The sequence below is a fragment of the Mercenaria mercenaria genome, chromosome 6 (assembly GCF_021730395.1).
Source record: "Mercenaria mercenaria strain notata chromosome 6, MADL_Memer_1, whole genome shotgun sequence".
Lineage (NCBI taxonomy): Eukaryota > Metazoa > Mollusca > Bivalvia > Venerida > Veneridae > Mercenaria > Mercenaria mercenaria.
In genome coordinates, this window is record NC_069366.1 from 14,614,918 (window position 1) to 14,629,656 (window position 14,739).

A 14,739-nucleotide genomic window follows, 5' to 3' on the forward strand; every position below is an offset into this window, starting at 1 on the left:
TGGGGTTTTTTTTTTTATTTTTTTCGGAAAATATATCATTATCCGTAAAATCGTGGCACGATTTTTGACTTTTAAATATTGACCCACATAGTGTAAAAATATCTTTCATATATATGTAGTATTTAAACTTGTTTGAAAGAAAAAAATGTTATCGCATCTGCAAAAAGAAAACTATTTCCGTCTGTTGTCGTCTAGTTTTGATGAATACAACAATTAAATTATTAAAACAATATTTGAAATATTACATGGAGAGCCATATAAACCGCCAATATGAGAATGAAATTTGGTTATACACCATGCATTCAAATATTATTTGAAGCTATTTTCACGTGCCTAACTTTGGTGTACTATGTGTACGTAAGGTAGTGATATCGGTCCAAATTCCTATGATTCGTATGCATTTTCAGATGATTGTTTTCACAATTTACAGCTTCTGACAAATAACAAGGAGAACAGACCTTCTCACACGAATGTTTACAGTCTTAAATTTTGAGTTAAAGAAATGTGTTTGTTTGTTGTTTGTTTATTTTGGGTTTAACGCTGTTTATTTCAACAATATTTCAATTATGTAACGGACTGTTCCTGGATTCTGTACCAGTACAAACCTGTTCTTCGCAAGTAACTGTCAACTTCCCCATATGAATCAGAGATGGAGGACGAATGATTTCAGAAACAATGTCTTTTATCAAATCGTCACGAAAAAAGTACGCCTCGTACGGTGATCGAATTCGCGACCGCGCGCTCTCCCTATTGAGCTAAGCGGGCGGGTTAAGTTAAAGAAATATGTGTGTGTAACACTGTTTTAAATGACTTTAATAATTAATGTCTGAGTCAAATGTGTTCCCTGTGGTAGCTTTTTAAAAGAACTCTAATGATTGATATATGAGTCTAGTGTGAAAGTTGTGATAGTTCCGTCTTAGAGGACTCTAATGATTGATGCCTGAGACTACTATGTTCACTGTAATAGTTCTGTTTTAAAAGACTTTAATGATTGATGCCTGAGTCCAATGTGTTCACTGTAACTGTTCCGTTTTAAAAGACTCTAATGATTGATGCCTAAGTCTATTGTGTTCACTGTGAAAGTTCTGGTTTTAAAGGACTCTGGTGATTGATGACTGACTCTAATTTGTTCACTGAGAAAGTTCTGGTTTTAAAGGACTCTGGTGATTGATGACTGACTCTAATTTGTCCACTGAGAAAGTTCTGGATTTAAAGGACTTATATGATTGATGCTTGAGTCTACTGTGTTCACTGTAAATATTTTGGTTTTAAAATTGATGTTTGAGTCTTATGCGTTAAGGACGTATGCTAGAATTTGGTGCGAAAATTTTCCCAATAACAGAATTTCTTTAAACTTTCGATATTGAAGGACAATCATCTAAGAAACAAAAAACTGCAATAAAAATCATAGGTCACCGGTATCGAAAAAGAGTTATCTGCCCTTGAAAACGGCATTTCCTCCAAAAATGATGTTTTCAAGGGCAGATAACTCTTTTTCGATACCGGTGACCTATGATTTTTATTGCATATTTTTGTTTCTTAGATGATTGTCCTTCAATATCGAAAGTTTAAAGAAATTCTGTTATTGGGAAAATTTTCGCCCATCTCATATACAGGGAATTCTAGCGTACGCCTTTAACTGTAACTGTTCTCTTTTAAAGGACTTTAATGAGTGATGTCTGAGTCTGTTGTGTTCACTGTAACAGTTCTGTTTTAAAGGATTCTGATGATTGATGCCTCAGTCTATTGTGTTCACTGTGAAGTTCTGGTTTTGAAGGTTTATAATGATTGATGTTTGAGTGTAATGTGTTCACCGTAACATTTGTTTTAAAGGACTCTGGTGATTGATGCCTGAGTTTATTGTGTTCACTGTGAAAGTTCTGGTTTTACAGGTTTATAATGATTGATGCTTGAGACTAGTGTGTTAACTGTACCAGTTCTGTTTTAAAGGACTCTAATGATTGATGCCGGAGTCTATTGTGTTCACAGGGAAAGTTCTGGTTTTAAAAGTTTATAATGTGTGTTGCTTGAGTCTAATGTGTTAACTGTAACAGTTCTGTTTTAAAGGACTCTAATGCTGATGCCGGAGTCTATTGTATTCACTGTGAAGGTTCTGGTTTTAAAGGTTTATAATGATTGATGATTGAGTCTTATTTGTTCACTGTAAAAGTTCTGTTTTAAAGGACACTAATGATCGATGCTTGAGTTTAATGTGTTCACTGTGAAAGTTCTGGTTTTAAAAGTTTGCAATGTGTGTTGCTTGAGTCTAATGTGTTAACTGTAACAGTTCTGTTTTAAAGGACTCTAATGCTGATGCCGGAGTCTATTGTGTTCACTGTGAAGGTTCTTGTTTTAAAGGTTTATAATGATTGATGGTTGAGTCTTATTTGTTCACTGTAACAGTTCTGTTTTAAAGGACTCTAATGATTGATGCCTGAGTCCAATGTGTTAACTTTTACAGACTCTAATGTCAGATTGATGTCCGAGTCTATTGTGTTCACTGCAACAGTTCTGTTTTAAAGGACTCTAATGATTGATGCCTGAGTCTATTTTGTTCACTGTAACAGTTCTGTTTTAAAGGACTCTAATGATTGATGCCTGAGTCTATTGTGTTCACTGTAACAGTTCTGTTTTAAAGGACTCTAATGATTGATGCCTGAGTCTATTTTGTTCACTGTTAGAGCTCTGTTTTAAAGGACTCTTATGATTGATGTCTGAGTCTAATGTGTTAACTGTAACATTTCTGCTTTAAAGGACTCTTATGATTGATGCCTGAATCTATTGTGTTCGCTGTAACAGTTCTGTTTTAAAGGACTCTAATGATTGATGAGTGAGTCTAATGTGTTTACAGTTACAGTTCTGTTTTAAAGGACTCTATGATTTATGACTGAGTCTAATGTGTGAACTGTGAAAGTTCTGTTTTAAAGACTCTAATGATTGATGCCTAAGTCTATTGTGTTCACTGCAACAGTTCTGTTTTAAAGGATTCTAATGATTGATGACTGAGTCTTATTTGTTAACTGTTAGAGCTCTGTTTTAAAGGACTCTTATGATTGATGTCTGAGTCTAATATGTTAAATGTAACAATTCAGTTTTGAAGGTTTATAATGATTAATTGAGTCTAATGTGTTCACTGTAACAGTTCTGTTTTAAAGGACTCTAATGATTGATGACTGAGTCTGTTGTGTTAACTGTTAGAGTTCTCTTTTAAAGGACTCTAATGACTGATGTTTGAGTCTAATATGTTAACTGTAACAGTTCTGTTTTAAAGGATTCTAATGATTGATGCCTGAGTCTATTGTGTTCACTGTAACAGTTCTGTTTTAAAGGACTCTAATGATTGATACCTGAATCCATTGTGTTAACTGTAACAGTTCTGTTTTAAAGGACTCTAATGATTGATGTCTGAATCCATTGTGTTAACTGTTACAGTTCGTTCTGTTTTAAAGGACTCTGATGATTGATGCCTGAGTCTATTGTGTTCACTGTGACAGTTCAGTTTTAAAGGACTCTAATGATTGATGACTGAGTCTAATTTGTTTATTTTTACAGACTCTAATGATTGATGACTGAGTCTAATATGTTAACTGTAACAGTTCTGTTTTAAAGGGCTCTAATGATTGATGTCTGAGTCTAATATGTTAACTGAAACAGTTCTGTTTTAAAGGTTTATAATGGTTGATGCCTGACTCTAATGTGTTCACTGTGGAATATTTGATTAATATTGAGCTCGTGGAAATTTTGCCATCACGGGTTTAACGTGATTTGTTTGCCAATGTCGTGAAGCTCAATATTAAATGAACAAATTTAACAAATATATGCTCATCAATTGCCATCCGTAGTACCATGCTACTAGTCATCCAAATTTTCGCAATTATCAAACATTATCTTGTTTTAGGACTATAGGCTCGACAGTTATATGTTTATCGAACTGCAACTTTTATGTTGTATACTGTTTCACATACAGATAAAAGTCATGACATAGATTCAGCGCATCATAAGTTTTTAAATTCCGAATGTTATGAAAAATGAGACTTAAAACACAACATATTATTCGTTATGAAATACATACCGACTGAACAAAATAGCTAACCTGTAACTTGTTATTTTGTCAATATAGCACAGTAAGCAGTTGATGAAATTATAAAGTGTCAACAACATCAAATTTTGCTTGCATATAAATCTATCCATATTTCGACCCCACCTAATTTTCAGAATGTCACGAAAATACACTTTAATATGTAAAACTTACAAACTAATGAAAAAGCGTTATGTTAAAAGACGACAGATTGTACGTGCGAACAAAATAACGTCGTTGTCGTGTCATATCTTAAAAGAGCATTTCATATTTGTGTGATTTTTAATCATTCTATACACTTTTGTATTCTTATAAATACTATTCATTCGATTTTTAAAAACACAACTTTTATGCGTACTTACTAGTAAATGACTTTCTATAAATTGGACAAGGTATTAAAATGAATACAATAATGTCTTCACGTTAATGGACATTTTTTTAATGTTCGCTCTAAAGATATGCCAAATATCAATTATGTATTTTAGTAATTTTAACATATTGGTAGAATAACAAATGAAACATCAGCTGTTTTGTTCAGTATATACTCGAAACTTAAGTTCCATAGCATATTAACGCTTGTTGGTGCTATACTAGTCCAACTCGTTTCAGTCCGATATTACTGTGGACGGACCGTCAGGGGAATTAACTAGAGTCACGGATTGGGACTAGAGCTATACATACATTTCTTTTAATCAATAAAAATCTGTCTTGTGTTCAGATGGTTCCAAACGTAAACCCTAATGTAATCAGATATTTGTAAGGACAGAGCAATTATAACGCTAATTTTTCAAACAAATATGTATTATCTACCCTTAAGTCAAAACATAATTTTAGCTTAGTCCAAATGGAAGAAAAGCAATGGTCTTAATTCTTATTTGCTGTAAGTAAAAAAGATTGACAAATATAACCAAATATAATCCATTAGTCATCACCTTCATCATATGGGATTGGTTTATGTCCATTGAATTGTCTAGGATATAAACCATGCTGGGAATTTAGTTTTCCTAAACACTCTTTCTTACTCGCCGAAGACACTTGCAGCCTTTTCTTGGATTTCTGTACTAACAATTCTCCTTTAATTTTATCTAGTTCTTTCTGAAGTTCTTTCTGCTTCTTTCCAGATTCTTCTTCAAATTTTATCCGCTTCTGTTCTTCGGATTTTGCCTTCCCGTCTGCTTTCTTCAACATTTTATCTTTTTCCTTCAGCAATGACTTGAACTGCTCGTTTTCTTTCTGAAGATTATCGATAAGTTCTTTCTTTTCTTCAAACTCCTTTACTCGCTTCAGTCTATCCTTTTCGAATTCTTTCTTCATTTGATCGCGTTCTTTGCTATTTTCGGTTTTGAGATTATCTCGCTCGACTTTTAAGGATTTGACTTCTGCCTCCGAAGCTGTCAATTTTCCCCTGAGATCTTTCAGCTCTGTTATGGTAGACTCTTTCACCTCTTCTCCTACTTGTTTTGCGAGTGCTTCGTATTCAGGTTTCAACTTCTCTAATACCATAACCGTCATTTCTGTTGTAAATTGCCTATAACAAAATATTATTAAACTATAAAACATGCTTAGAAATGATATACCTAGCATACATTTAGGATTTTTCGTTCCTTAAATCTAATTGAAATATATAGATAACATTCATTACATCTGGTAATAGCCCGCCCGCTAAGCTCAGTAGGGAGAGCGTTGGTCTACGGATCGCGGGGTCGCGAGTTCGATCCCCGGGCGTGGCATATGTTCTCCGTGACGATTTGATAAAAGACATTATGTCTGAAATCATTCGTCCTCCACCTCTGATAATTCATGTTGGGAAGTTGGCAGTTACTTGCGGAGAACAGATTTGTACTGGTACAGAATCCAGGAACATTGGTTAGGTTAACTGCCCGCCGTTACATGACTGAAATACTGTTGAAAAACGGCGTTAAACCCAAAACAAACAAACAAAACATTTGGCAATGTTATTTTAGACAGTTACGTGTTCTGCTAAATAAGTACCATGCTCCTATCAAGGATAAACTTCGTGTGAAAATTGTTCTCCAGGCACTACCTGAAAGTCGGTTTGATTGATGAATGATAAAACTTGGTTCAGAAACATTCAGTTATATGCAATTACTCGAAAATGCTATTTATTCGCTTAATCTAAATGTACATAGCACTTACCCTAAACCTTTAGACATAAGTTCGAGCAGATCGGCCTGTGATATTCCTGAAATTGATAAACTTTCTGTAAATATCTAACAAAGGCGGCAGATTGTAAACAAAGTATTATTACTACAATGGAAGTAAATGTTCTTATGGAAGTGAAACAATCACGAGCGTAGAATTATATTTACCATTTTGAATGATAGTTGGAGGAGGATGGAACGTCGGTAGCGGCGCATTAGCCAATGGTATCGTCTGTCTAGGAAACGGTGCATCTTCCTCCGTGGGCGCCGGAACATGAGGATGATCCACAACTTCCGACATGGACTTAGCGGCGTTCGAAACGACCGAGTCTCCTCTAGGTGTATGATCTCGCCGGTCTTCATCTTTGAGCGCTGCAATGTCATCTACTTGTATTTGAGGGAAGCGAACGTTATTAAGATATCTGGAAGATGACTGGGAATCCTGAAAAGTTGGACGATAATTATGCGCTTCATGTGGCGGATACCTTTGGTCCTCATTATGGTACTGATTATTCATCGTTTCAGCTGGCCTTGGGCGTTCTCCTTGAGGGTTTCTATAGAGACGACGCTCAGAAGCATGTCTGTTATTAACTAGGTGTCTCGGTCTATCTAAAGACACGTGCGACATACCTGAATTTTCTGAATGATGCACTGATGCTATGCTGCAGGATATTTGCCCTTGATATGCAGTAGAGCTTGTTTCTCTTGATATTTCAGAATAATCGCGGCTGTCAGGAGATCTTGTATCTATTACATTTGAATTTGATCCTTCGGAAATTCCTCGACTCTGCAACTTAGAGTTTGGATCATTCATTCCAGATGTGTTTGACAGAACTGTTTCTTCATGCGCAAATTGGTGAAAGGCAGTACTTTCGGTATCTTCTTTTATTAACTGATCTTGCAAATATCGTATATTAGCAGCGTCTTCAGTATCTAATTCCCTTTTAATCGGCCTATGTGACTTTCGTACGTGTTTCTCAAATTCGGTTGCTATGGTTTCAGCAATATCTTCCGTTGGACGACGTTGGCTGGAAACATAAGTTGCAGTACCTCTGCTGTTAGGCTCCTTCTGCACTTCTTCTAATCTATTTCTTATATGTTCCTGAGAAATGGAGTCCTCGGTTTTTAGCCGCCCAGTACTATCCAGTTCGGGGTTGAGAGTTTGAGAAGTTGGTTTTATTCTAGTAGAAGATATGTGTTTATAAGATGTATCTTCTGATGTCTGTTGGTCAGACAGATTTAAATGTTGGTCTGTTGAATACCCGGAAGATTCAGCTCTAATCGAAGTGATCGTATTTGAAACCGACAGCAATGTTCTTGATTTCCGTTTGGAAGGATGTTGTAAAGATTCAGATTTCAGAGGGACAGGTGAATCTAATATTTCCCATGACGATTTTACTGTGCTGATTTCTTGTGGTTGACCAGTAATGGACATCTATATAAGACGATAAAAACGAAAATGAACAAACAAATTTTGGTTGTACGTTAGTATGTATTGTACACATAATATAATGTTAAAAGTTATTATGTCCATGTAGAAATAACTGTTCTATATAGATAAACAGTATCGTAAATAAATACAAAACTAGTAAGGTTGGGAATTATGGTCAGTTTCTAAGCATTATGAAATATTATGACCAACCTTACATGCCACATAGTTTAAACTGGTAGACTGATAGAACACTAAAAGCCTGAAAAAATTAAATAATAATGAAAATAATAATAATAATAATAAAAATAATAATAGATTTAATTTTTCACGTTTAACTGGGAGAAAGATTGCATGCAACTGTTTGTTTCTCTCTGATCTGAGAGAATCTGGTTTCCACAAAAACAAAATTAGTGAGAAAAACGTCTTTATTATATTACAGCTGTGGTTAAAAATTATGGCCTATTGGATACATCACAAGAAAACTTTCAGTGAAAAAACGCCCAAAATGCCATGATGTAAATACATCTAAAATCTTTTTTAAATCACTTTAATATGTTTTGTTATGTTATGTTATACATATTTGTTTTAACGGTTAGTAAACCTTTCGAAATATTCAGCTCTGCACATACCCGGTTATGTATACCTGTTTTATGTACGTACTTGGAAAACTCGAATTATTTCCGTCTGTATTTCAGTGTAAGTTTTAAGTCACTTTCACCGAATGACATCAGACAGTGGTGTTGATTTTCATGTAAAACGAACATGTATGTCTTTCAATAAGTCTTATTATTGTTTACAGAATTTTGGTTCACGCAACCAGACGAAAAAATAATTATTTGATACTTTCACAACAAAATTACCAGACGTATTTCACCGTTACATTAATATTTCAGTAAGGCAATCAAAACATCCTATAAATAATCATATTTCATTAAATGAATTAAGTAATTGAGATAAAAATTGAAGCATATGGCACTTACATTTATAAAAGTTCCGGTGTAAATAATAACGTTGTATGGAATGCATAACATTAACACAGAAGGATATACACTTTCTAAAGTATGCTCGGTATATAAGAAGATATAAAACAATGGTGCCGAGTTCATGGTGGGCGATTTCATTGAACAAAACTAGAAGCGTGAATAAACACAAATATTAGGATTTGTTTAACTGATATAATGGTACACTCTGGATTTTATTGTTTTTTCTGTCTTAGAAGAAAGCAAATCGGAGACAATACGTAGAAATTTTATTTCATTTAATAATGAAAATTATGGTTATTATTGGTTGTGTGTATTACATTTGGTATATACCCTGTCAATGAAACCCTGCTATAAATTTTCGCGATAGCGTATATAACTCGCCATCCGTTAGCAAAAAAAAAAATTAAAAATACCGCGACAGCGTACATCGTGTATCCTGTAACCAACTAATAATGCCGACTCTTTTAGTCTCTTTGGTATTGGCGTGTTTCACTACAAAACTATGGTGTTATAATTCCCTGTAGACAGAATACCATCCATGCACTCCCATCCCCACCCCAAAAGAAAACCATTTACATATAAAACGATTATGATTATATGTATTTTTCAAAGATACTTACAATTCAGCTGATGGCAAATATCGACAAAGTGGAGACGGGATGAACTTGACTTGATTTAAATATTAGAATGTACTATGTGCCCAACCTTCGCAGAAAAATATTTCTACCACTACATACGTTCATAGTCAATTGGGATATGAATTTCTAAGTTTCAAAGTTAACTAATCATGCGTTCACTTGCATTATTTTACGATAAAAGTTTAGATATCTATATTACTCATATTGTTGTAATCAAGGTTTGGGTCACTCTTCAGTACGTCAAAATAGTCAGCCCCATCAAAAGCTACGTCGACCCCAAATAGGCCCTACAAAGGTCAAACCTACATCGAAGAAATTACCTAAACAAGCAATGAAAGTGTAACTTTATTATCTCCTTACATAAACTACAGGTCAGTCAATACAAAATTCCAGACCTATACCAATTTTAAATTGTTACATTCAAAGGTAAAAATATATATTATGTCAACAGGTCGAATTCCTGCTAAAAATACAAATTTTACCCATTAATTATCACTACATGTAATTTGTAGTTTTGAAAATTAGAACTTATAAATCCTTTGGAAAGAATTCAAAGAATGGCACAAAAGGATTATCAGATACAAAGAATGACAATTATTGATGTTTTACAGTAAAACTGTTGTAAAAGGTAGTCATACTAATGTGATTTTATATGCGCATTACAAGAAGTTAAACAGAAAAGCACTTGAAGAAGTTGATACATATGGATACATGTGTCTAATTTTCTTCCTCAAGTTAAGCAGGTATGAAAAACAAATGTTGTGGTCAGTTTCTAGTTCTGTTTATGTTTTGTATTCCCTCAATGATAGGGATGTTTTATCCATTATGAGGTCAGAACATCAGAATAGCTACATATTTGGTTCATTTAAGGTAATTGTTTTAAATTCTGTATATTAGTACATTTATTTATATTTGTTATCATGGACACGGATAATGTCGTATTATCCATAGATAGGTTGTCAATGCTATTCAATTATTGTGCGCATATTGCATCAAGCAAAGATTTGCATACAAAAGTAGAGAATATGTTTGCATAACTTGATTATATGCACCTTGCTAGAACATTATAAAACGGTTTTGAAACGTTTCGACGATGTCACTGAAATAATTAAAAGTCTAATAAAACTGTTTTACAGGAGCTGAAAAAAATAAACATCGTCATATTTTCAAAATATATATATATATAATCAAATTCGGTTTTAAATGTCAAAACTGAAAACAAATTTACACTATTACCCTGTTTAAACGTTAGAAAGATGCCATATATAAACTATTCCTTCAAACCCCTTGTTGAATAGTTGACTGTTAACCTGTCCCAAAAGGGGATATGGTAGGTTGACAAAAATGTCGCCCCCTTTTTCGTTAGAGAAGGGGGCATTGATCCTGTGAGGCGTGTATGTGGTCGCACGGTCACATTTTTTTTACAACGGTGTCCCTTTTTAGTGTGGTGAGAAATGTTTAGTGGGAATGACTCTAAGTGTGCTGGGGTTACAATTTCTCAATGATCAATGCTTAAAGATCAGTGTGGAGTGATCACAGCTCTGAGTACTTTTCACAGAATATTGATCATCTAGTAGTGTTCACGCACTGTGAGTACTATTTACTTTGTAGCGTTCACAGTACTGTACTGTGAGTATTGCTCACTGGGTAGTGTTCATGGCACCGTGATTATTGCTCACTGAGTAGTGTTCACGGCACTGTGAATACTTCTCACTGAGTAGTGTTCACATTACCGTGAGTACAGCTCACTGAAGAGTATTCACGAAACTATGAGTAAAGTTCACTGCACCCTGAGTACTGTTCACTGAGTAATGTTCACGGCGCCGTGACTACTGCTCATTGAGTAGTATTCACAGTACCGTTAGTACTGCTCACTGAGTAGTGTTCACGGCACGGTGAATACCGCTCACTGAGTAGTGTTCACGGCCACGTGGGTACTGCTCATTGAGTAGTGTTCACGGCGCCGTTAGTACCGCTCACTGAGTAGTGTTCACGGCACCGTGAGTACCGCTCACTGAGTAGTGTTCATGCCACCGTGAGTACTGCTCACTGAGTAGTGTTCACGGCCCCGTGGGTACTGCTCATTGAGTAGTGTTCATGTTACTATGAATATATGTATATGTAATATGAATAATAGTATTGCTCACGGCACTGTTAGTACTGCTCACTGAGTAGTGTTTACATTACCGTGAGTACTGCTCACTGAGTAGTGTTCACATTACCGTGAGTACTGCTCACTGAGTAGTATTCACGGTACTGTGAGTACGCTCACTGAGTAGCATTCACGGTACTATGAGTACTGTTCACCGAGAATGAACTTAAGGACATGTTTTTGCATAAATACATTTGAAATCTGAAAATTGTCCTGAAATCATATGCTAAATATACACTTTTATTTATCCGATATTTGAGTTTTATAATTATTTGACCTTTTGACCTTTAATTTGCATAAAATCTGACATATCGTAGTAAAATATTAAACAGAAAAATAATTTAAACTTATATTAAAATGTAGACATGATGGTGTGTTTAAACATTGTAGTCATCATTATTTTTGTGGCGGCCATCTTGGATGCCATCTTAGATTTCTCAGATCGCCAATTTATGCCGGCAGCCTGATAAACTTCAGAACCTTGCGAACATTTTGGTGTATAACTTGCTTTGTTAAAAATTGGGACCGGGTTCAACTTTTTGAATGGCATAATTGTCGCCCTACCATTATAGTTGACGGCCGGACCTCAGGCGATATACCTCTAACTTGGGCCCTTCTCTCTTTTTGGCATAATTTTAAAGTTCAGTGTAATAATATATTTTCCTTTGGAAAATGACCTTAAATGTTGAAAACCCGAAAAAAACAACAAATGTATTAATTATTGCTATTAGACAATTTTTGGCAAAATAATCCTCATTTTCTAAGTTTAAATGACTTTTTCGTTGTTTATGTAGGACAATGTTTGTTGTTTTTATTTCATAATTGATCTCGTATACATACATGACCATTTTGAAGTATCCTGCAGCTTCACCTGAAAAAAAAAACATGGAACAAAAAATCCAACAGAATTACCAACGTTTACAAAACGCAACCTCCTAATCAGCGCATATATTAGGGATGAATGCATGTACGTACGTACGTAACGTGCAAACGTGCGTATGAACAACTGACAGATACACATAAAAACATGGATAAAATAATACCATAAGGACAAGACAAACACAAAAGGGAACACAGCCGTGCATAAAGGGTGGATTCAGAGTTGTGCACCCGGCCTGGGCCCCTCTAAAATCTGGCGTGCATACTTACTTTTTTATTGTCTAAAGTTTCTCTCCAGCAGATGAAATTTCGCTTGATTCACTCATAAAAAAAATGATAGCATGTATATGCTCTGAATAGATGTCATCATAAATTTCAAAAGTCGTTATAAAAGTATTTTCAAATTTTAAGTTACAAATTCAAATGTGACGTTGTGTCAAATATTTAGGTCCGGTGCTTGTTAGATATACGTCAGTGTCATAGGGTAACATAATAAAATAAATAAAGAAAATGAATCTAGTGAGTATATTGTAATATCAGATTTAATATGTATTCAATTTTTTTATTATTATGGAACCACTTCTTTTTTACAGGTGTTTGTTTGTTTTGTTACTGCACTTGTTTTTGTCGGCATATAGCTTTATAGCTAATGTTGTGCTGTTATACTGTATTTGACATAAAATAAAGCTTCTTGTATCTTGTCTTTCTCATTTAGATGTTAAATTGACATTTTAATAGTTTTTTTGTTGTTGTTTTTTTGTTGGGTTTAACGTTGCACCGACACAGGTATATGTCATATGGCGACTTTCCAGCTTTGCTGGTGGAGGAAGACCCCAGGTGCCCCTCCGTGCACGAGCGGGCACCTGGATAGAACCACTTACAGTCCGTAAGCAAGCTGGATGGCTTCATCACATATAGAATTCAACGCCCTGAGGGAGGCTCGGACCCACATCGGTGAAGGACAAGTGATTCTAAGTCAGTAACCTTAACCACTCGGCCACGGAGAACCAGTTGTATATATTTATATAATCATAATGTCATTGTATTGTTCCATTATAGTTTTGTTACTGATTGTATCATTGCACCTCGATGGCTGAACGCAATACTGTAGTAACTCCTATTAAATAAAGAAGGACTTACGACAGTATTGCGTTCAACCCTCGACTTGTCATGTGGTTATCCTTCCATAACGATACATTTATACACAAAATAAATTATCTTTTATAATCTTTGTTGCAGATCCAGTCTTCTATTGGTATTCTATCTCAAATTACAAGAAGTCACAAATCTTTGGCGAAGACCTCTCAGCCGAGTGCCGTACTATAAGTAAACATCACATACATCGTATATATAGCGAGATTACATACAGTCAGTACAAAGTCACCACTTCGTCACCAGCTTGAACCACTTGAGGTAAACCTGCGAACGATTCGATTTTTTTTGTGTTGGGATATGTCCCCACAAACCGCTAGAGAGTTTGCATCCCACTAAACCAAAATACTGGATCGCCCCAGTACTGCCTTCGAACGGTCAACGACAAAGTCACTGCTTTTGAGTTTTACCTTTAGCCTTCTCGTGGCAAGTGATTTTGCATTTGTGACCAGTGCAGACCAAGATCAGCCTGTGCATTCTTACAGACTGATCATGGTCTGCACTGTTCGCAATTCAGTCGATAAATTTTCATTGAACACCCCTTCGAATAATAAGTGGTACTGCCCAAATTGAATGATGGACCAGTCAATTTTAGAAATTTGAAAGGTAAAAGTTAGTTTAAACGATATTTATTTTGAGACAACACATACATAATATGTACAACAAATATTTACAGTTCAAATACATAGATGGAAAACAAGCTAGTAGCTTATATAAATTCCTTTCCAATAAATAAATTTACAGCATTACATGTACAAGGTAAGAATCAGTATGACGTTGATAAACAGTATAATGAAATAATTTAATTAACACGTAGAACTATGTCTCAAGAGTTGGAAAATTGTTTGGGGTAACCCGTCATGAGAAGTAACCTAAAGAATACGGGCACTGCTAAATATGTGTGTGTATCACGTTAAGAATATCAAGTAAAAATGTTAATATGAGAAAAAAAGAAATCGATAGGAAAGAAAAGAAGAGAAAGAAGGGACTCATGCAGCTGTTGATATCTGTCCAAATACGAAGACCACATACTTCGGCTATGCCACTAACCAAATCGTTTAGAAGAAGATATAAAGCTTTGCACTTTTAGAAACATCTGACTGTTTTGCTCGAACGTGAGTGTACAGTGTAACGGGGACATCGAAGCAAGAAATAGGAAACAGCTTCAGGGGCGCCGCATCTGCGCAGTGCAGTGTCGGTAATGTTTTTCCTGTGAAGGTCAAAATTTAAAGAGCTGCACCCGAGACGTAGGCGAGTATGTAA

At 35.2% G+C, this 14,739-nt stretch overlaps 1 protein-coding gene across 2 annotated transcripts; it reads right to left on the minus strand.

The window, feature by feature from the left end:
• Positions 1–4,750: 4,750 nt before the first annotated feature.
• On the minus strand, positions 4,751–9,357 carry LOC123550301 (uncharacterized). 2 transcript variants are annotated; one of them, XM_045338733.2, is made up of 4 exons: positions 9,276–9,357; positions 6,409–7,675; positions 6,236–6,281; positions 4,751–5,606 (listed from the first exon to the last, which is right to left on the minus strand). In XM_045338733.2, exons 2-4 carry the CDS (start codon positions 7,673–7,675, stop codon positions 5,000–5,002), a joined length of 1,920 nt encoding a protein of 639 aa, XP_045194668.2. In that variant the 5' UTR covers positions 9,276–9,357; the 3' UTR covers positions 4,751–4,999. The 2 variants fall into 2 exon arrangements, with proteins under 2 accessions (XP_045194668.2, XP_045194666.2); XM_045338731.2 differs by lacking the exon at positions 9,276–9,357 and adding an exon at positions 8,653–8,765.
• Positions 9,358–14,739: the final 5,382 nt, after the last annotated feature.

What these genes read in the sequence shown, in the direction of transcription:
- LOC123550301 (XM_045338731.2), bottom strand. Translation starts at nt 8,703, where the DNA reads ATGTTATGCATTCCATACAACGTTATTATTTACACCGGAACTTTTATA. An exon ending in ACACCGGAACTTTTATAAAT is followed by an intron (nt 7,676 to 8,652) that starts GTAAGTGCCATA and finishes CGTCTTATATAG; the next exon opens with ATGTCCATTACTGGTCAACC. An exon ending in CTTATGTCTAAAGGTTTAGG is followed by an intron (nt 5,607 to 6,235) that starts GTAAGTGCTATG and finishes ATTTTGTTATAG; the next exon opens with GCAATTTACAACAGAAATGA.